The sequence below is a fragment of the Hyperolius riggenbachi genome, chromosome 4 (genome assembly GCF_040937935.1).
Source record: "Hyperolius riggenbachi isolate aHypRig1 chromosome 4, aHypRig1.pri, whole genome shotgun sequence".
NCBI classification, from domain to species: Eukaryota; Metazoa; Chordata; class Amphibia; order Anura; family Hyperoliidae; genus Hyperolius; species Hyperolius riggenbachi.
Window position 1 is genome coordinate 94,751,992 of NC_090649.1, and position 22,485 is coordinate 94,774,476.

At 43.7% G+C, this 22,485-nt stretch overlaps 1 protein-coding gene across 4 annotated transcripts in view; it reads right to left on the reverse strand.

Moving 5' to 3' along the window:
• ASAP2 (ArfGAP with SH3 domain, ankyrin repeat and PH domain 2) overlaps nt 1-22,485 on the reverse strand; it is a 297,947-nt gene that overhangs the window by 76,341 nt on the left and 199,121 nt on the right. For all 4 annotated transcript variants that reach the window (XM_068280327.1, XM_068280325.1, XM_068280326.1 and 1 more), the window contains exons 8-9: nt 20,752-20,827; nt 2,238-2,324 (exon numbers count right to left, since the gene is read on the reverse strand). In XM_068280327.1, coding sequence (XP_068136428.1) covers nt 2,238-2,324; nt 20,752-20,827 — 163 coding nt within the window. The remainder of the gene's footprint in view (nt 1-2,237; nt 2,325-20,751; nt 20,828-22,485) is intronic.

The following is a 22,485-nucleotide window of genomic DNA, read 5'->3' on the forward strand; positions in this document are numbered from 1 at the left end:
TAATATGCTGTACTGCACACAGAGAGCAGTAGGGCTACAACATGTGCAGACTTGTGGACATTGAGCTTGGAATGATACTATGGTGCTGTGACATATGTCACAGCACCACCGATAAAACACAATTATAAGTTTATTCACCACTATCCAGTTCCGGACTATTTTAACAATTACAAAATAAAATAACAGTAACAAAAGTCTATAATGAAGATCAAGAAACAGCCTGTAAAAATGAGAAAATGACATGGAAGAAAAAGCATACATTTATAAAACAAATTACAGCTTATTCTTAGGTTTTATGATTATTACATAAAGGTTGACCATAAACCACAAACCCCAGAACACAGGGCAGGCTAACCATCAGCCTTTACACGCCGCAGTCATTTCTATTCAGCAACTTTCCAGCAATCCTGTGTTCTAAAATCATTCCGGCCAGCTGCAAGTGTTTCTCACAGAGTCTTTCAAAAAATTCAGTCAAGGAAAACCTTCATTTTACGTGAAACTCGAAACATTTAAATACCGAGCAAAAGTCCACTTATTTCAGGGATTCAACCTAAAAGGTGAAACTAATATATGAAATAGGAACCCTTTGCTACGGTTTTGAATTAATTAGCTGATTAGTCTGAGGGCCCGTTTCCACTTGTGCGGTGGGAATCGCAGCGGTAAAAATTCGCATGCGGATGCGAATTTCGCATGCGGTTATATGCAAATTTTCATGCAAATTCTCATACAATTTCGCATGGATGACGATGTATGCGAATTTAACCATGGCAGGGCCTGTGCGCTTTTCCATTGATTCCATGCGAAATCTTATGCGAATTCGCATGAAAATTCGCATACCAATACAGCATGCGAATACCCTATTAAATACATTGTATGCGATTCGCATAGCGGTATGCGAATTCTGATGGCTCTGCCATGCAGATTTTTTCTGCACAGAAAAACGCAAAGGAATCCTGACAAGTGGAAACAGTCCCATCCACTTGTATTTGCTATGCGAATTCGCATGCGGCAAATGCATGCGAATTCGCGATAGTGGAAATGGGCTATGACACTTTGAGCCTAGAATATTGAACATTTTCACTATAGTCTAATGGTCTTAGATTATGATTTTGGGGTTCTCATAAGCTGTAAGCCATAATCATCAAAATGATATCAAATAATGGCTTGAAATATCTCGCTTTGCATGTAATGAGTCTATTTCATATAGAAGTTTCACCTTTTAAGTTTAAATCACTAAAATAAGTGGTCTTTTGCATGACATTCTAATTTTTCGAGTTTAGCTTTATATTAAGTCACACCTTTTATGAGAACAAACTTTTTAAAATAAGAAAGATACTGAATAATAAAAAGTCCATGGTACCTTTGCTGAAAACTCTGAACAGACACAACAAGTTAATTAGGAAATACAGAGAGTTAAGCCTTGAACGCACACTAGATGAAACGCAGACGTGGCGGGCAAAAAGCGACTGCCTATGCAGAGAATCAGTGCTCTAGGGCTGCCATCGCCATGCCCGCGCACACACTCCCGCCCGGCTCCCTGACCTGTCTTGCTCCTGTCCCAACCAGGCGCCTTTGTGCTACTTTGACCATATACGGTTTATACCCCTGTTTATTGCCTGATGAAGCGGGTTATACCTGCGAAACGCGTTGCAACATTTTGTGGGGAGTATATCAATAAATATGTCATTTTGAAATGGCCAGTTTTGTGTCTGCTTATAGGGGGAAAGTCCACCACTGCCTTCCAAGCAATTTTTAAACATTTTAGTTTGTTTAATCCTTTCGGCACCTCTGTTTACTCTATACAAAATCTCTAGTGCAAGTGTTCTAGCACAACATCTACCAATAACACTACATACACACACTGGATTGTACTCACACAAGGTGGCTGATTAAGACTATGTATCTAGCATAAATCCAACGCGCGTGCAACAGCCCCACAACATCTGCTAAAGATCTAGCATGCCTGATCCCATTGTTCTACCCAGTCCTTCATGGGAAACCGCTGCATTGCTCTGCTCCCCCCCCCCCCCCCCCCCGCATAACAAAAAACCTGCTAGTAGCCTAGAGGCTAGCGACATCTGTACAGCATCAGCACTGCGCTGACGCTCAAGGGATGGAGCACTGATCCCTGCTGGGGACAGAAATGCCTCCATGTGTACAGAGTTTCACAATTACACAGCAAATATCCCCTTCTGTGAATTGCTCGGCTGTGTGTGGCCACTCCTTCCTATTCTTACCTCCTTCTGTTCCACTTGCAGTGCAGCTTTTAAGATGTCTCGCAGTTGGCTCAGTTGCTTCCTTTCTTCATCCTGGACTTGCTTGATCTGAAAGAAAAGACAAAACACATCAAATGCATGTTTAAAAATAAACATCCAGGGGATGTCCCCCTTCCAGATTTTATTGTCTAAAAGTGGTGCAATTTTTTCACAAGCTTTTAGACCCTAAAAATCATACCACTATTTAGATCAGGGGCAGACCTGCAAATTACACACCTTGCATGGACCCAGCTCAGGGTTACTGCTCTGAGCTACGGATTCCGGCCCAAGCCTGACTTGGGGTTACATCTAAGGAGGTCAAAGGACAACTGAAGTGAGAGGGATATGGACATATTTTTTTCCTCTTAAGCAATACCAGTTGCCTGGCTATCCTGCTGATCCTCTGCCTCGAATACAATTAGCTATATCCACTGAACAAGCATATGCAGATCGGGTGTTTCTGACATTATTGTCAGATCTGACAAGATTAGCTGCATACTTGTTTAGGGTGTCATTCAGACACTACTGCAGCCAAATAGATTAGCAGGGCTGCCAGGCAACTGGTAGTGTTCTAAAGGAAATAAATATGACAGCTTCTATATTCTTCTCACTTTAGTTGTCTTTTAAAGGGAGTCCGAGCACCTCTCATAGGCATGCCTTTAAGATAGACGACTTCCAACAAAGTTGTGCTATGACCCCTCTGGAGGAGCCTCTTGCAATGGCCATGCGTGTCATTTCCTCTTCCTGCTTCATTTAGTGATGCACTTCTGCGGTGACCCAGAAGTTATAACATAGCCAAGATGGCAGCCTCGATATTTAAATTGAAATCGAACGAAAACTATTTGGTGTAGAATGGCGATTCAGGCATCAAATGAGAGGAGAGCACAAGTTACAGAAAGGTATGCATCTTTAAGTACTTTGCAGTACTGGTCGGAGTCTTAAAGGCATGCTCATGAGAGGTGCTCGGCGTCCCTTTAAGGAAGCCTTTTTTTTTTTTTTTTTACATCTACAGTATATGTTCTGTCTCTCCGTAACCTTGAGGCTATGTTTCCACTAAAGGGTTACGTTTTCACGCATGGAAAATCACATGCAAATTTTCTAAAATGTTCACATTTTATGTGAATTTTCGCATGCAATTTCTCGCAATGGGCCCATTAATCTCATTCTTGTGTGGCACCACTGGAAATCATTCTATATGAATCACATGTGATTCCTGTACAGAATGTGAAAAAGATGCAAAAACAGGCTTTTCCTGCATACAACCACATAAAAGCGCAATATAATTGTTCTTTGTCTTTAAATTGGTAGCATACTTATATACTAGCATTATTGCACTTACGGTAGTCACATTTTAGTATTCTAGCATATCCTCCTCTTTATGAACATTAAAATATAAGGCTCTAACTGCTATGAATGGTGATCTCTGTTAGAAACCTGTGCTTCTAAAACACACCCTCGGCCCTCCTTATCCACCCTCTGCCAATACTTGTATATTATTATAAATGCTGGTTTAAAAATACTGGCTCTGAAGATTATTAAGAGCCTTAGCACCACAAAATCATTCCACCAAATGAGAACAAGATCAGTCAACTCACCTTTCTAAATAATCAGGCATTAATGCAGATAAACCCATGATTCCACACCTCCCAACTTTTTGAGATGAGAAAACGGGACACTTAAGCCACACCCCTAATCACGCCCACGACACACCACTAGTAAAGCATACCATAATGATTTCATAAGAAATATACCGTATTTTTCGGACTAGAAGATGCTCCTGACCATAAATAAGATGCACCTAGGTTTAGAGGACAGAACCCAGGGGAAAAAATATATTCTAAACCTGGTGCATCCATGGTGAAGGGGCATCTTGTGGATTATGCCCCCTTTGTATCTGATGCCCCCTTGTACCTCTTGTGTCTCCCTGTGTTCTCCTCTGTCCCCCTTGTGTCCTCAATGTGTCCGCCTCTGTCCTCCTCTATACTACTTTGTGTCTCCATTGTGTCCTCCTCTAGGCCCCTTTGTGTCTCCCTTGTGTCCTCCTCTAGGCCCCTTTGTGTCTCCCTTGTGTCTTCCTCTAGGCCCCTTTGTGTCTCCCTTGTGTCTTCCTCTAGGCCCCTTTGTGTCTCCCTTGTGTCCTCCTCTAGGCCCCTTTGCGTCCCCCTTGTGTCCTCCTCTAGGCCCCTTTGAGTCCCCCTTGTGTCCTCCTCTAGGCCCCTTTGTGTCCCCCTTGTGTCCGCCTCTGTCCTCCTCTATGCCCCTTTGTGTCCTCCTCTAGGCCCCTGTGTCTCCCTTGTGTCCTCCTCTAGGCCCCTTTGTGTCTCCCTTGTGTCCGCCTCTGTCCTCCTCTATGCCCCTTTGTGTCTCCCTTGTGTCTGCCTCTGTCCTCCTCTATGCCCCTTTGTGTCCTCCTCTAGGCCCCTTTGTGTCTCCCTTGTGTCCGCCTCTGTCCTCCTCTATGCCCCTTTGTGTCCTCCTCTAGGCCCCTTTGTGTCCCCCTTGTGTTCGCCTCTGTCCTCTATGCCCCTTTGTGGCTCCCTTGTGTCCGCCTCTGTCCTCCTCTATGCCCCTTTGTGTCCTCCTCTAGGCCCCTTTGTGTCTCCCTTGTGTCCGCCTCTGTCCTCCTCTAGGCCCCTTTGTGTCCCCCTTGTGTCCGCCTCTGTCCTCCTCTATGCCCCTTTGTGTCTCCCTTGTGTCTGCCTCTGTCCTCCTCTATGCCCCTTTGTGTCCTCCTCTAGGCCCCTTTGTGTCTCCCTTGTGTCCGCCTCTGTCCTCCTCTATGCCCCTTTGTGTCCTCCTCTAGGCCCCTTTGTGTCCCCCTTGTGTCCGCCTCTGTCCTCCTCTATGCCCCTTTGTGTCCTCCTCTAGGCCCCTTTGCGTCCCCCTTGTGTCCGCCTCTGTCCTCCTCTATGCCCCTTTGTGTCCTCCTCTGCATGGGCAGAGTACAGGGAGTCCCTGACATTGCGGCGGGTTGGAGGTTCATATTGGCAGGTGGTCACAAGGAAGGAACTCCCTGCATTTGGACTATAAGACACAAGGACTTTTTTCCCCCACTTTTGGGGGAGAAAAAGTAAGTCTAATAGTCCCAAAAAAATAGTATGTTTTATCATTCAAACCGCACTGGTACTTTCTATCCTGGTTCATTTTCCTTCATATTAACATTTGAAAATAAGACATTTAACAATTTAAATGATGGGAGTACATTTTTTAGTCAATTAAACACATTTTTCAGTATAAAAATACACATATTTATACAGATCCTTACATAAGTCCTGAAAGAGGGACATATACGGAAGAAAGAGGGACAGAGGGTCAGGGCTCCCAAAAAGGGAAGTTGGGAACTATGGGACTGTGTTTCTAATTACAGAAAGTACATGATGATATAAGGATACAACAGAGAGCAAGACACGCCTCCTGAGACACTCCTACACACAGCATCCTAGAGGGAATTTACAGCCATGTGTAACCTACTAGGCGACTGTCTGGGGCGAAGCAGTGATTTTCAGCGCTGCTAGCTTTGGGCGCAGCCAGCGCCGCCATAGACTGTAATGGGAATCAGTCTATAGCGGCGCTCAGTGAGGAAGGTCGGCTCCGTCAGAAGACGGAGCCGAAGTTGCTTAAAAAACACAATAATTCGGCCTCCAGCAATCGCTGGAAGCCGAATTATTTCATTCCCCCACTATCCATGTCGGCATGGGCGGGGAATAGTAATTAAAACGCCCCGGACTTGTGCAGAAGCAGGACCAGCCATTTAACAGCTGGATCCTGCGCCCAAGTCTACCAGCGCCGTATTCAAATGTACGCTGTCTGGGGACATGTGACAGAAAGCTGCGTGTGTCAATGTGTCACAGACGCGCCTCCGGTGTACATGATTATCTTAGAAACTGCCAAAATCTGTGGAATTTTTCAAAGAGTGAGTGAAAGGGCAACATCAGCACCTCCACGGGTTTTCACAGCTGCTCAAAAATAACTATTCGTTTCGTCTATAAATATAAGTGTAAGCACATGGATGGTGTGTGAAAGTGCTGAGGAGGTGCACTCTCTGCGGTTTTCAAGGTTGCTTAAAGGGAACATGAAGTGAGGGGGGATATGGAGGCTGACCTGCTTAATGTCAAACAATACCAGTTGCCTGGCTGCCCTTCTGATCCATTGTCTGTAATACTCATAGCCATAGACCCTGAACAAGCATGCAGATCAGGTGTCTCTGACAAGTTTAGCTGCATGCTTGTTTCAGGTGTGTGGCTCAGACACTACTGATGCCAGAAGGATAATCAAGACTGACAGGCAACTGGTATTGTTTAAAGCAGTGTTTCTCAACCTGTGGTCCACGGACCCCTGGGGGTAGCACCTGTCAGGGGGTCGCCCAAAGGCCGCAGACAAAATGGCGGATCTCGCCCCCTCCCAGGAGAGAAGTGGCAGCCTGTGTCCGTGGCAAGGGGCGCAGTCACTTCCACAGCCCTGTGGGCTTCTCTCGCCATGTTCTCCTTCACTCTCAGCCCTCTAGTCTTTTCGCCGCCTGCCCGAGTCCTTTCACCAAGGTTACCAGATGGCCCCTCTCATGATGTCAGGTGCCACCGGAAGTAACCATAGCGGGAGGACGCGGCCAGGCGGCGATACAAGTAGAGTGTGAAGAAAGGAGGAGAGCCCGGGGAGAGAAGTCCACGTGGGAACAGGTCTATGTAAGACTATACTTGGGGCAGCACCTGGCTATCTATACTGGATTCAGTCTGGCTTTGCTATAATGACTCAGCTATAATGATTCCTGAGCAGAGCCACAAGGGGGCAGGCTTGGGCTTGAAAAGACAGCACAGAAGACAGACAACTATAAAGATTCCTGAACAAAGCCAGACTGAATGCTCAGTCTGGGATTTTATCAGGGGCGATAAGAAGCAATCTGAACAGTAAATAATGAAACAGAGAGCAGGGTAGGTGTTCTCTCTAATGTTCCCACTGATATATATGGTAAAATACATGAGGGTGCTTCGTCTCTGGTTCCCTTTAAGCGAAAAAATTAAGCAGTTTAAATCTGTCACAACCCAAAGGGTTTGAACTAGTCCATCTTCTCATGGGGGATTCTCAGAGTTTTCTTTGTTTTCAAAATCCTTTCCTGAATGGCAGTTGCTAAGTCTAACTGACAAAATAGTGTGCAAGCGACTATGGAGGTTGGCTGGTATCTTACTATTTTAGCAGTTAAATGGACGTTCAGGAAATACTTTTTAAAACAAAGAAAATCCTGAGAATCTTCCATGCAGAGATTGACTAGTTCAAAACCCGTAGGTTCTATCAGATTTTAACTGCTTATATTTTTTTGATGGAGTGGTCATGTAATCTTTGTTAATACGTTGCTATGGGAAATAGAGACTGATCATTTAATTACCAATTTGCATAAATCGGGAATAGACGTTTCTACATCAGACAAAATAAGTTTCTGTAATGTTCTAGTTCACTTCTGTTTGACCTTTGTAATATTACACTCTGCATGAGGCACACCACAAAGACACAGTCTAAACTGACAAGAAAAATGATTTTTCCAGAAGCTTACTCAGTGTTCTGAACCTCATTAACATCTGTATGCTTTAATTAAGTCCCACAAGACTCAGATCTCTGCAGTGCTACATATAGAACTCTGCCCTGCGGCTGCATCAGAGGTAATTATCACTGCTAAAAGCAAACCAAGACACAGCTACAGAAACCGGGCTCGCTTCTCTACATCTGCACATAAAGCGGACACATGTCAACCCACTCGTGCTGACTTATGCAAACTTTGTCCAGAAAGCCAGGGGATAAATTCTCAGTACGAATGGCAGAGGGACTGAGGAGTGGAGACCACCCAAAAGTGCAATTCTGTAATTGGTGGAATAAAAAAAAAAAAATACCCCACAAAGAATGCGCTATCCTTAGAAATTATATATGCCCCATGGACATCAATCACAGGCGTGCAATCTGAAATGGCATCCTCCCACATAGGTCACCACACTCCACTGGCTACCCAGAAAATCAATACCTCATGAATGCAAAAGGAAAACACACATACCCCTTCCTTGCAGCACTATACTGCTCCACATGCAAACATGTACCTCAGTATGAAGGGATGTGTTATACACTAAACACATACAGTGCCAGATAGGAGCGCACTGCTCTAGTCTCTACACAGTGCCAGATAGGAGAACACTGCTCTCTCTCTCCAGTGCCAGATAGGAGAACACTGTTTTCTCTCCACAGTGCCAGATAGAACACAGCTCTCTCTCCAGTGCCAGATAGAACACAGCTCTCTCTCCAGTGCCAGATAGAACACTGCTCTCTCTCCAGTGCCAGATAAGAGAACACTGCTCTCTCGCCATAGGCCAGATAGAACACTGCTCTCTCGCCACAGTGCCAGATAGGAGAACACTGCTCTCTCTCCCCGAGGCCAGATGGGAGAGCACTGCTCTCTCCAGATAGGAAAACACTGCTCTCTCTCCACAAGGCCAGATAGGAGAACATTGCTCTCTCCCCACAGTAGAGAACACTGCTCTCTCTCCACAGTGCAAGATAGGAGAACATTGCTCTCTCTCCATAGCTCCAGATATGAGAACACTGCTCTCTCTCCACAGTGCCAGATAGGAGAACATTGCTCTCTCTCCATAGCTCCAGATAGGAGAACACTGCTCTCTCTCCACAGTGCCAAATAGGAGAACACTGCTCTCTCTCCATACCTCCAGATAGGAGAACACTGCTCTCTCTCTCCATAGCTCCAGATAAGAGAACACTGCTCTATCTCCGTAGCTCCAGATTGGACAACATTGCTTTCTCTCCACAGTGCCAGATAGGAGAACACTGCTCTCTCTTCATAGCTCCAGATAGGAGAACACTGCTCTCTCTCTCTCCACAGTGCCATATAGAAAAACACTGCTCTCTCTCCACAGTGCCAGATAAGAGAACATTGCTCTCTCTCCACAGTAGAGAACACTGCTCTCTCTCCACAGTGCCAGATAGGAGAACACTGCTCTCTCTCCACAGTAGAGAACACTGCTCTCTCTCCACAGTGCCAGATAGGAGAACACTGCTCTCTCTCCACAGTAGAGAACACTGCTCTCTCTCCACAGTGCCAGATAGGAGAACATTGCTCTCTCCCCACAGTGCCAGATAGGAGAACAATGCTCTCTCTCCACAGTGCCAGATAGGAGAACACTGCTCTCTCTCCACAGTGCCAAATAGGAGAACACTGCTTTCTCTCCACAGTGCCAGATAGGAGAGAAGAGCGGTCACATTACCAAGTTTCTAGAAAATACAGGCAGTCCCCTACATACAAACGGATTATGTTCCAGTGGATTGCTTGTATGTCGAGTCCTGTGTTAAACATGGTGAAATGTGATTAAATGATTTAATTCTGGATAACTTTTGATTTAAGCATATAGTATAAACTATGTTTTCTGGTTGTTTTGAATGTGCCTTTAACAAGTTTTAACAGTTTATATAAACCTGTAACACTTACCAACAAAAATATGTAATAAAAAAAATAGTATGTAATTTCTAAAATAAGACAACTTTGTATCTCTGAAATGTTGTAACTTGAGTAGTTTGTAAGTAGGAGACTGTGTTTAAAGAGGAACTGTAACGACAAAACGGCCCCTGGAGGGTACTCACCTCGGGTGGGGGAAGCCTCAGGATCCTAATGAGGCTTCCCACGCCGTCCCATGTCCCTCGGGGGTCTCGCTGTAGCCCTCCGTACAGCTGTGACGCAATATTTACCTTCCTGGCTCCTGCGCAGGCGCTCTGATGCCTCTCGGCGGCGAAGTAGGCGGAAATACCCGATCGCCGTCGGGTCTGCTCTACAAGTTTCCGGCGCCTGCGCAGTAGAGCGGACCCGACGGAGATCGGGTATTTCCGTCTATTTCCGTGCCGAAAGTCGCCACAGCGCCCCCGCTGGAGCCAGCAAAGGTAAATATTGAACTGACAGTCGGCACAGTCGCCGGCTGTTCGGAGGGCTGCGGCGAGACCCCCGTGGGACAGAGAACGGCGTGGGAAGCCTCATTAGGATCCGGACGCTTCCCCCACCCGAGGTGAGTACCCCCCAGGGGAGGTTTTTGTTGTTACAGAGTCTCTTTAAAGTGAACCAAGCACCATTTTTAGCACGCAGGGCACCGCAATAACACATTAAAAATGCATGCCAATAATGTGGCTAACAGGACATACTACACCGTGCTTCAAAGACTTTAGATAAGTCACAGATGCCATCTTCCAGGGCTGCGGAGTCGATACAAAAATCATCTGACTCCAAATCCAGGTACCCAAAATGGCTCTGATTTCAACTCCTCAACTCCGACTCTTCAGTCTAATACAGTGGTTCTCAACCTTTTCAGCACCTGTTCCCTTTTGCGGGTCACCCCTAAACAAATGTACCCCCTACTGAATAAGGTGGCCGCGGTGAAAAAAGTGGGTGTGGTCATGACATGATGTGGGTGGAGCCAAACACTAGCAAAATACAGGTAGTCCATGGTTAACAAAGGAGATAGGCAGGGACTGTGTCCATACTTAAAGGGGAACTTCAGCCTAAACAAACATACTGTCATTAAGTTACATTAGTTTTGTTAATTAGATTAGATAGGTAATATAATCTCTTACCCACCCTGTTTTAAAAGAACAGGCAAATGTTTGTGATTCATGAGGGCAGCCATCTTTTTGGTTTAACCACTTGAGGACCACAGTCTTTTCGCCCCTTAAGGACCAGAGCCTTTTTCTCCATTCAGACCACTGCAGCTTTCACGGTTTATTGCTCGCTCATACAACCTACCACCTAAATGAATTTTACCTCCTTTTCTTGTCACTAATACAGCTTTCTTTTGGTGCTATTTGATTGCTCCTGCAATTTTTACTTTTTATTATATTCAGCAAAAAAGACATGAATTTTGGCAAAAAAATGATTTTTTTTAACTTTCTGTGCTGACATTTTTCAAATAAAGTAAAATTTCCTATACATTTGAGCGCGAAAGTTATTCTGCTACATGTCTTTGATAAAAAAAAAAACATTCAGTGTATATTTATTGGATTGGGTAAAAGTTATAGCGTTTACAAACTATGGTGCCAAAAGTGAATTTTCCCATTTTCAAGCATCTCTGACTTTTCTGCGCACCTGTCAGGTTTCATGAGGGGCTAAAATTCCAGGATAGTACAAATACCCCCAAAAGGGCCCCATTTTGGAAAGAAGACATCCCAAAGTATTCAGTGAGAGGCATGGTGCGTTCATAGAAGATTTTATTTTTTGTCACAAGTTAGCGGAAAATGACACTTTCTGACAAAAAAGAAAAAAAAAAAAAGTTTCCATTTCTTCTAACTTGCGACAAAAAAAAATGAAATCTGCCACGGACTCACTATGCTCCTCTCTGAATACCTTGAAGTGTCTACTTTCCAAAATGGGGTCATTTGTGGGGTGTGTTCACTGTCCTGGCATTTTGGGGGGTGCCTAATTGTAAGCACCCCTGTAAAGCCTAAAGATGCTCATTGGACTTTGGGCCCCTTAGCGCAGTTTGGCTTCAAAAAAGTGCCACACGTGGTATTGCCGTACTCAGGAGAAGTAGTATAATGTGTTTTGGGGTGTATTTTTACACATACCCATGCTGGGTGGGAGAAATATCTCCGTAAATGACAATTTTTTATTTTTTTTTACACACAATTGTCTATTTATAGAGATATTTCTCCCACTCAGCATGGGTATGTGGAAAAATACACCCCAAAACACATTATACCACTTCTCCTGAGTACGGCGATACCACATGTGTGGCACTTTTTTGCACCCTAACTGCGCTAAGGGGCCCAAAGTCCAATGAGTACCTTTAGGATTTCACAGGTCATTTTGCGACATTTGGTTTCAATAGCGTTGACAGTGTGCTTGGGTGCAGACTAGGGTGGCTGCAGCCTGCCCTGGTGGTCCCTCGGACACTGGGACCACCAAGGCAGGAGGCAGCCAGTATAATAGGCTTTGTATACATTACAAAGCCTATTATACACTTTCCGTGCGGCGATCGGGCAGCTAGTAACCCGCCTGCGCTTCCGAACGGCCGGCGGGTTACAGCGAGCGGTGGGCGGAGCCAGTCCCCGGCGGCTGATCGCGTCACAAATGACGCGATCGCCGCATAGCCACTCCCGCAGCCGCCCCCGCCGATGGGCGTATTGCGGTCGTTTGGGCCCGGACTTTGCCGCCGCCCATCGGCTGGGGGCGGTCCTTAAGTGGTTAAAGGAGGTGACGGAGCAGGAAACACAGTTCCAACTGTCCTGTGTCCTGATAACCCCACCCAGCTGCACACGCTAGGCTTCAAATGTCAAATTCAAAATGTAAGAAAACATTTTTTGCACCAAAACAGCAAAGTGAGAGCAACAACATCAGAAATCCCATCATGCTTTGCACAGCATCAGGGGAAAAATGCCCGGGCAGTTTTCTTCTGTGCATCTAAAAATGAGGCTTGTATAAGAGAAATAAAGTTCTGATGCTGTGAAACTGTTAAAGAAACACCAGGCCCTTTCAGTGCTGCTGAGTCGATTTTTAGTCTGGAGGTACACTTTAATTTTAAAAAAGTTAATGCAAAAATCGGTTGTTGCATATTTGTAGCAATTTTGGTAAAATCTGGTATCAGAGGTGACAGCTGACAGCGTATATCTGCAGAGGCATCAAGTCTGTTCCTCTTTTTAAACTTTTGTGTCACAGTATTTTGCAAACTCACATTCACACATAGATGTTGTCACAAAAGGTAGAAGTTTACGAATAGCTGCATCTCCTGCATCTGTAAAACTTTCTGATAAACTAGCCCACAATGCTGACAGGGGGACAATGTGAAATGTATCCTGAACAAAATGTACACTCAATCACACTTGCTTGCCCCCCTGCATCGAAGTTTACAATTTAATAATAATTGAAATCTCCCCCGTAGCGCCGCTATGCCCCATTCACAGGCGCTCGTGCGGGAGGTGTGTAGTAGCCTACGTCTCCGATTGGCCCAAATGCTTTCTGTCACAGCAGCGGCTCAGATTTACAGCGATGGTGGTCCAGGCGGGTGCATGCGCTGCTGTGACAGACAGCATTTGGGCCAATCAGAGATGTAGGCTACTACACATCTCCCGCACGAGCGCCTGTGAATGGGGCATAGCGGCGCTACGGGGGAGATTTCAATTATTATTAAATTGTAAACTGCGATACAGCGGTGCTACGGGGGAGATTTGCAGCGGTTCTCCGCCATTTTGTCCGCGGCCCCTGGGGGACCCCCAGACAGGTACTGATGTACCCCCAGGGGTACGCGGATCCCAGGTTGAGAACCACTGGTCTAATACATAGTTGCTGTGGTTGCAAAGCTGTGGATTTGGTACAAAAATCATCAGACTCCTCAGCTTATGAAAGCTCAGACTCCAGGTACCCAAAATTGCTCCGATTCCGACTCCTTGACTCCACAGCCCTTCTATCTTCACACAACCCCTGGAGAGAAGGGGAGGGGGGGGGGGGCATGGCAGCTCCTATAGCTATTTGAGACCAGGAAAAAAAAAGTTGTGTTTGGTTCTTAAACCAGCTTTAATCAGAACAATCCAGTCATGTTCTGAAGAGTGAAAGCAGCGACACAGACAAAACTGCGAGTTGCCAAAGATTCTCTTCCCCAATTCATCCTGAGCGTGTGCAACAGACAGCCAAACACTGGCAACCTTCCATACGCTAGTCCTAGCGGGACGATGAACAGACCGATTACTCTAACTAGCCAGATCAATACTACATCCAATAATCCTCCCACTGCCTGGATAAAGCATGCAGACAGCCATGTGGAACAGCTGGCAGCCGAGCACTCCTTTTGGACTGGAATTGATACAACTCCACAATTATATTCTAGCGAGTAACAGATCATTTACCGTTTTGTGCTATTTGACTATCAGCGGATAACTGTGCTATGATCCCACCCCACCATTCAAAGGCTACACCCCAAAACTGTCACATGCATTTTTCCTTTCTCTATGGGTAAATGTAAATGGTGAGCTTTGCTGAACGTACAGTACATGGTTTCTGGATCCAGCTGCTGTTCCAGTACTTCATTACTACAGTAATACACATTTAGGCTTGGTTCACACAGAAGAGGTGTCCTGTCCCATCAAGTCTTTGACAGTTGACATCAGTTTTGTATGTGTTTTTTATGGCTTGGTTCACACATAGATCTGCACATTTCCGGTCCAGTCCTGTCAGTTTTGCATCAGTTTTCCATGCGTGTGTTCACACATAAAAGGTGCACAGTTCTAATCCTGAGTTTGCCCCGCAATCTCATGTGAGCCAGAACTCCTAGGAGGGTGTAAGGGACTAAAAAGGACTAAGAAGCCCTCTTACTAGAATGCAATGGAAAACAGAAGTGTGCCTTAAAACAGAAGGTATTTGCGATTATTCAGATTTGAAGTGAACAAATGATGTCTCCCCACTCCAATCCAAGCAATCGCAAATACCTTCCGTTTTAAGACGGCAAACATTTGTTGTGGAGTTCGGGTAAAAATGAAAGAAAACGGATGCTGGGTCCATGTCTGCTACCTACACCTGCACAATATGGGGGGGGGGGGGGGGCAGGTGGTTAATTGCAATCTCCACCTCTCTTGCTGGAGAATCTTGCCCCACCCTGCACACAGAGCAAGCTCTTTTAGGTATTCTTCAAGCACAAGTCACAAAGGATACATCAAGATGGTTTTTAACAAACGTTGCTCGACAAAGAGACAAGAGCATTAAAAATGGATTGCAATTTATGATATAACTTAAGTTATACTCTTATTTAAAGGAAAATGTTACTTAATAAATATGCTAAGTGAGTCATATTTCCTCCTGAGCAATAATTCAGTTACAATACATTACTATTTTTCCCATGTGCACTTCAGGGAAACCTCTCTTTATGTGCTTACTATTATTTATGCTTACTTTCCCCAGCAGTGCATACGGTGCTGCTGCCTGGCAGTCTGAGCTTCCCTTGTGTCTCTCCATGCTCAGTGCAAGCCCCGCTATGGCATATTTATGCCTATGATAACAGTTACATCATATCTGTGAGCTGTAGATTTAAAGATACTTTTCCAAGGCGTGTATGCAGATTAGTGTGCAGCACTGCAGATGGGCATTGGGTGGTGGAGGGAGGGATGGGGGAACCTTCAGTCAAGATTTAATGAAGACCACAGAGGAGTACAATGGCTCAACCAACCCATAAAACTTGAAATATAGTGTGGAATAGTTAAGATGAAGTGTTTTATCTCACAGGAGCTAATCATGCAAATAACCATCTATCTGGTTCAGTCTCCCGAACCAACTGCATACAGAGAATGTAGCTGGGTATGATCCAGGCCACACTCAGTAAATATTAAAGTGCTGAGCCCTGTTTGGCTTGTAGGGAGGGGGATCTAGTCTGGACCTGAACTCTTGCACAGGACAGAAGGAAAACAGAGAAACGCACCCGGTATGTATTTAGAGAGTTTAGCCTGTTTAATTCCCCCTTCATTTGTGTCTAATCATTAGTTGTAATTTGATCTCTCTCCTGTGTCACCTGACTGCCACATCAGATAAGCTCATTTGAAAGCACAACATGTTAACAATATATCTGCTTCCATGAAAGCAGGAAGTAGAAACAGTGCAGATTTATTGTAGGATTTGTATTCGTTGTAATAAAGAAAGGTTTTTCTTTAAAGGTTATTATGTTGTTGCGCATCCTTTAGAGCATAGGGGACGTTCTGGGTTCAGGTACACTTTAGCTATCTGTGGGAATGGACGAGGTACTGTACAAGTGCATACACACATCTAGATTGGATGTTACCACCTCCATGTAGTATGTGAGTTTACAGACACAGCCTGTTCATAGTATTCAAAGTCTGTTGGTCCTCACACTACATGGAAGTGGTCAAATCGGCCAAAACTAGATGTGTACACACACTTAAAGAGGAACGCCAGCCTAAACAAACAGTCATTAAGTTACATTAGTTATGTTAATTAAAATAGGTAATATAATCTTTTACCCATCCTGTTTTAAAAGAACAGGCAAATGTTTGATTTCATGATGGCAGCCATTTTTTTTGGTTGAAAGGAGGTGACAGGGAGCATGAGACACAGTTCCAACTGTCCTGTGTGCTGATCACCTCTCCCTTTTTTTCTTTGATGGGTGGAGCTTAGATTAAAATGCAGCTAAAAATTATGCTTTGGTAAGAAAAACAAAGTTTTGATGCTGTGAAACTGTTACAGAAACACCAAGCCTTTTCAGTTCTGCTGAGTAGCTTTTTAGTCCGGAGGTTCACTTTAAGAGTACCCCCCAGTGTCAAGAACCCTGCTGGTTGGTGTTAGCCATGCAATTGTTTATTTTAAAAAAAAATGTGTGTTAGACAAAAATTGTAAAAAAAAAAAAAAAAAAAAAAAAAAAAAAAGCAGCACCTATGTCCCAATCTATAAAGCAATGACAAATTACTTGGTGCTTTGCAAATAAGATAATCGGCAGAAACGAGGTGGAGCTCTGATTGAAAAGTGGCAACCCTTATAAAAGTGGCAATCATTGTTGATCTACAGATCCAGTGGTGTAGCAATAGGGGGTGCAGAGGTTGTGACCGCATCAGGGCCCTTGGGCCAGAGGGGCCCACCCTCAACCACAGTATTCGCTCTTTATTGGTCCTGTACTGATAATATTCACTTCTATAAATGCTTTGAATAGTAGTGATCATTAATACACTGTTTCCCATCCCCTTCTTGCACTTCTGACACTGTGATTGTCCTCGATTGGTTTTGGTATGCCATATCAATTGCTACGTATATCGTGCTTTGGGGCCCCAATGTAAAACTTGCACAGGGGCCCACAGCTTTATAGCTACGCCACTGTACAGATCTAAAAAAAAAGCAGGGCTGTGGAGTCGGTCCAAAAATCCACCCACTCTGACTCCTCAGTTTAGGATTCCACCGACTCCTCGACTCCGACTCCTCTAATTTGCATATTACAATTTTGTTGATTAAAAGTATGTAACATGAAATTCGTCTCTTAACTGCCAACGCTTAGGAATTTTACAAGACAACTGAAGTGAGAAGGATATGTAGACTACTATATTTATTCCCTTTAGACTAAAACAGTCCTTGGTAAGAGTACTTGTAAAAGGTACAAACCGGAACAAAGAACATCTATCAGGCCCTAGGCAATGTAAGTGTGGGTACAAGTAAGAATGATGTGCAGGTACTCTGCAGGGGAATGAGGAGATTGTAAACAGACAACACCTCTGTGTTCAATGTGCACAGCATGCTCAGTGGATTCCCTGCAGCTCTGTGGGGAGTGCATATGTAGAGTATAGTACTACTGTGTAACAAAGTAAACCTGAGACAGATGAAATTAAAGTTTTATACATACCTGGGGCTTCCTCCAGCCGCCTTCAGGATAATGAGTCCCTCGTTGTCCTCCTCCACCACCTGGATCTTCTGCTATGAGTCCAGGTACTTGAGTCAGTCAAGCGTAGTGCGCATGCACACACTCCGCCGCCAGGAGCATACTACACCTGTGCAGCACTACTGCGCAGGTGCAGAATGTTCCTGGCTGTGGGAGCGGCATGCAGCCGGACAGCGCTGACTGGCTGAATTACCAGGACTCATAGCAGAAGATCCGGGTGGTGGAGGACAGCGAGGGACTGATAAGCCTGAAGGGGGCTGGAGGAAGCCCCAGGTATGTATAAAACTTTACTTTTCATCCGTCTCAGTTACCCTTTAATTTGTAGTCACCAAACCAAATTCTAATAACATATCAAATTATTTTATTTCATCAGCAAAGGGAGTGCATACATTTGCATAAATCAGCATCAATGCAGAATTATTTCCATCTCGTTGACCATCTCTATTAGTGACATAGCTACACATCAGGCTTTATTCTTACAGCATAGATGTTATTTAGTATATATAAGAGATTCCTGTGTACACATCATATATACAGTCACAATCAGATATGTATATCTGACCTTAAAAATACGGGGACCGCTTTATTGAAGCAGCACAAGTATCTAATTTTGAGTGGTTTATTTCATTTTTGTGGACTAAGCACAGCTATAACTGTATATATAAATTACTTATGATGACTATTATTTGAGAAATAGAACATTTTATCATATTTTCTATTTTAATTACAGTTACAAATTCATTAGGAGTCAGAGTCTTTTTTCCCGACTCCAGGCACCCAAAATTGCCCGACTCCACGACTCCGACTCCACGACTCCGACTCCACAGCCCTGAAAAAAAGTGCTGTTTCTTCAGCAGAAATAATGGCATTTTGTTCTGGTGATCAGCTGTTCCTCACCAATATAAATAATAAGCCCCTTTCTTTTCAAAACCAATTTAATAAAAAAAAAAAAGAATTCTACAGATGATTAGCATCTTATTGCTAATCTGTAACCAGGAATTACTGAAAGAACAACTTGCCACAACTCTATACAGACTCAATTTTCAAAATCGAGATTTTTGGGAGCATTGTAAAGATTTATACAACATAGACTGAAAGCCCATACAAACGCTCAACTACGGTGATACAGAATATTGGTTTAGGATCATTCAAAGCTGTAGCTTCAGTAACCATCGCTGCACAGACACCTCTGCTCTATGGAGAAGAGAGAAAAAAAAGGTGGATGGGAGTCCACAGCGGTAAGAACAATAGCGACTGTTTGTCATAAAGCAATCTGTCTTGATGATAGGTTTTCACTTGAGAATTTTGGCACAAAAAAACAAAAATTCAGAGTGTGCCTGGAGCTTTACCCTTAGTAAACACAGTGTCAAGTTTGACAGACACTTTTATGTATTGTATTAACAGCAGGACCTACATTTACTAGTCAAGTCAGCAGGCAGAGCTATGAACAAATATCAGTTTTGCATTTGTTTAAAAAAAAACAAGAAAAAAAAAAAAAAAAAAAAAAAAAAAAAAAACACAAAATGTGTTTTAGTACAAAACCTAATACATGAATGCATTCCAGGGTGTGATAAGCAAAGGTGCCGGCCCCCATAACCAGGGCTGTGGAGTCGGAGCAATTATGGGTACCTGGAGTTGGAGTCGGTGGTTTCATAAACTGAGGAGTCGGATATTTTCTGTACCAACTCAGTGGAGAACACTGCAACTCCACAACCCTGGCAAGTAGTAGACTAAGGAGTCGGAGAGTCTGAGCAATTTTGGGTACCTGGAGTTGGAGTCGGCGGTTTCATAAACTGAGGAGTCGGATGATTTCTGTACTAACTCAGGGGATAACACTGCAACTCCACAGCCATGGCTAATAGTAGAAGACTAAGGAGTCGGAGTGATTTTGGGTACCTGGAGTTGAAGTCGGCGGTTTCATAAACTGAGTCGTCGAATGATTTTTGTATGAACTCCACAGCCCTGGTGAGTATTAGACTAAGTCGGAATTTGGGGTACCTGGAGTCAGATGTTTCATAAACTTTGGATCGGATGATATTTGTATCAACTCCCCAGCCCTGCCCATAACGGTCTGACCCCATTGTGAACCTAGTAAATCTTGTGCATGGTTTTTGAAGGACTTCTGAAGTTCTGAAAGGTACAAGTTACAAATATTATGCTTTTTGGAGATATCGTTTAAAGAGACACTGAAGCGAAAAAAAAATTATGATATAATGATTTGTATGTGTAGTACAGCTAAGAAATAAAACATTAGGAGCTGAGACACAAGTCTAATATTGTTTCCAGTACAGGAAGAGTTAAGAAACTGTTTGTCATCTATGAAAAAAAGTCATTGAGCTCCACAACTTTCAAAGTCGCAGAGAGCTCTGTCTTCTGAAGCTTGTTATCTCAACTGTCAGTCACTGTATTCAGAGGACAGTTCAAAAGTTCACTTGCCTGCTCTGTAAAATCATTTAGAATGCTGAGTAGCATGTAAACTGCAAATATCAGAGAATGGTGTAAGGTTATAAAAAACATAACTGAAAATAAAAATGAGCATATTTTCTTTGCTACTAATGTTCTAGTAATTATCCATACTACACAACCAATTCATTAGATCATCATTTTTTTTCGCTTCAGTGTCTCTTTAAAAACAAAATGAAAAACTAAATCCCCATAAATTCAGTTTAAACAGCACAAAGCCACACCACAGTAAAATTATCCATTTGTAAGTACCGAAGAACGATTTCACATTCTAACTAGATACACCCCTACAGAGATCAGAGACCCAAGCTTGAAGGAACAGAATAAATATCACATTTTAGCGAAATTGCCTTTTAGTAGCATAGTGATGATAAGTTACAACTGGATGGCATCAAGCAGCCCCGAGCCACCTGCTGCGGACTACTACACCATACACATCAATAATAAATTATAGCATAGGAATCTGTGTCAACAAACACTATATTTATGCATTTGTACATAAAAGCATTTCTTCTTCCTCAGGCACAATATAATTGCAGTATGCAAAGTCTACGATGCCTACCAACGACAACCAATAAAAGCCTATGCTTAATAAACAAAAACAGCAATTATGCGCTAATTGCTCGCCGCACATAAAAATGGTGCATTACCGTGTGCAGATCTGTAGATAGCTTCTCAATAGAGGGCTTCAGGCTTTCAACGGCTTTCAGTCCATCTTGAAAAAAGCTAAAATGGAGGGGAAAAAAAGAAAAAAAAAAAAAGAGAGAGAGAGACCCGTTAGGTGAGGTCAGAAATGGCCAAGCTGACAGTATCTGGAATGCATCATCATGAATTATGCAGACACCACTTTTAAACAACAACATAAAATATCCAGAAGGTAATCCAACTGTTGTAGTTTTGTAGCTTTTCAGAGGGGGGTGGAAGACTACATATACCTATGGGGCTACTCTACCTGTACTGGGGGCCGTTCTTGCTACCTGTACTGTGGGCCTACTCCAGGCTACCTACACTGGGGGTAACATTTGGCTACCTACACTGGGGAACTAGTTTAGTATCCCTGCACAGGAAGGCACATTTGGCTACTTAAATTAGGGGACACTGACTACCCACATTTGGAGGCTACCTAATACAGAGGGGTGACTCTAGCTACCTATGCTGGGGGGAGATATTTCAGGCTACCAACACTGGAGGGCACATCTGGCAACATATACTAGGTGGGCTACTTCTGACTACCCTCACTGTGGGGCACATCTGGCCATCTATACTGGGACTACCCTCTAACTTTTTTCTTTTTGGGGGGGGGGGGGGGGGGGGGATAAAAATTCTATGCAATGGGGCCCCATTATTTTTTTCTTTCCTTTGTCCATAGCATTAACCCATTAGCTGCTTTAATGTAGTTATCTCGTTTGCGTTAAGTGCACTGCCTTTGACCTGTCGGCAAAACTCGTCGTGCTGTGAGTTCTTGGAATGCTTTGATGTCTCTCTGCTAGTAGAAAATATAGAAACTGAAAGCAGAAGCCCTCTGTTATTGTCTCACACTGCCCCCTAGTGACAAGTGGCAATAAATACACATTACAGTGGTACTATTTAGTAGCAAGCAAATATAACACATTAGGATTGAAAAAAATGTGCCCAAATAAATTGGCCCGGAACACTTGCAAGCCTCTAAATTGGCTGCTACAGGGTTACTGTATTTGAAAAACTCCAGCAGCCAGTTACACTGCCTGAAGCTCTTTATGAACCCCTTTGCACGGCTATACAGTAAATAAATATGCCTGTAGCACACACTCCATGCGCAAGGATGGAGGAAAGGGACAAAAGGCTATTCATTTATACATATATTATTTTTCCGTTCAAAGGTGTAAATCAAGCAAGTTCAGCACCATCTATAGGATTTTTTTTTATTTTAATGGTGCGCATCAAAATGCATTTTTGCATAAAATACCATACATATACTCAAGCTAATTTTGGGACAGCACATTTAACCCATGTTAGGCTTGGTGCACACATAGCAGAAACGCTAGCAATGCGTAAAACGCTGCGTTTTTGCCACTAATGGAAGTCTATGGGCTGCAGGAAAAAGCTCATATGCGTTTTATATGAGTTTTCAAAAACGCTGGTTTTGTTGCACAATATTCATAGACATGCAAAAACACACATAATGAAAGTCAATGGGAACGCAATGGTATGCTTTTTTCATGCGTTTTTATACCCTCTTTCCCTGAAAATAAGACCTACCCTGAAAATAAGCCCCAGCTGGAATTTTGAGCATGCTTGAAATATAAGCCCTACCCAGAAAATAAGCCCTAGCCGAAGTTAAAGAGGAGGAAGATGCGGCCAGCAAGCAGGGACACATCAGTGCAGTCCCGATCGGGCACCAGTCC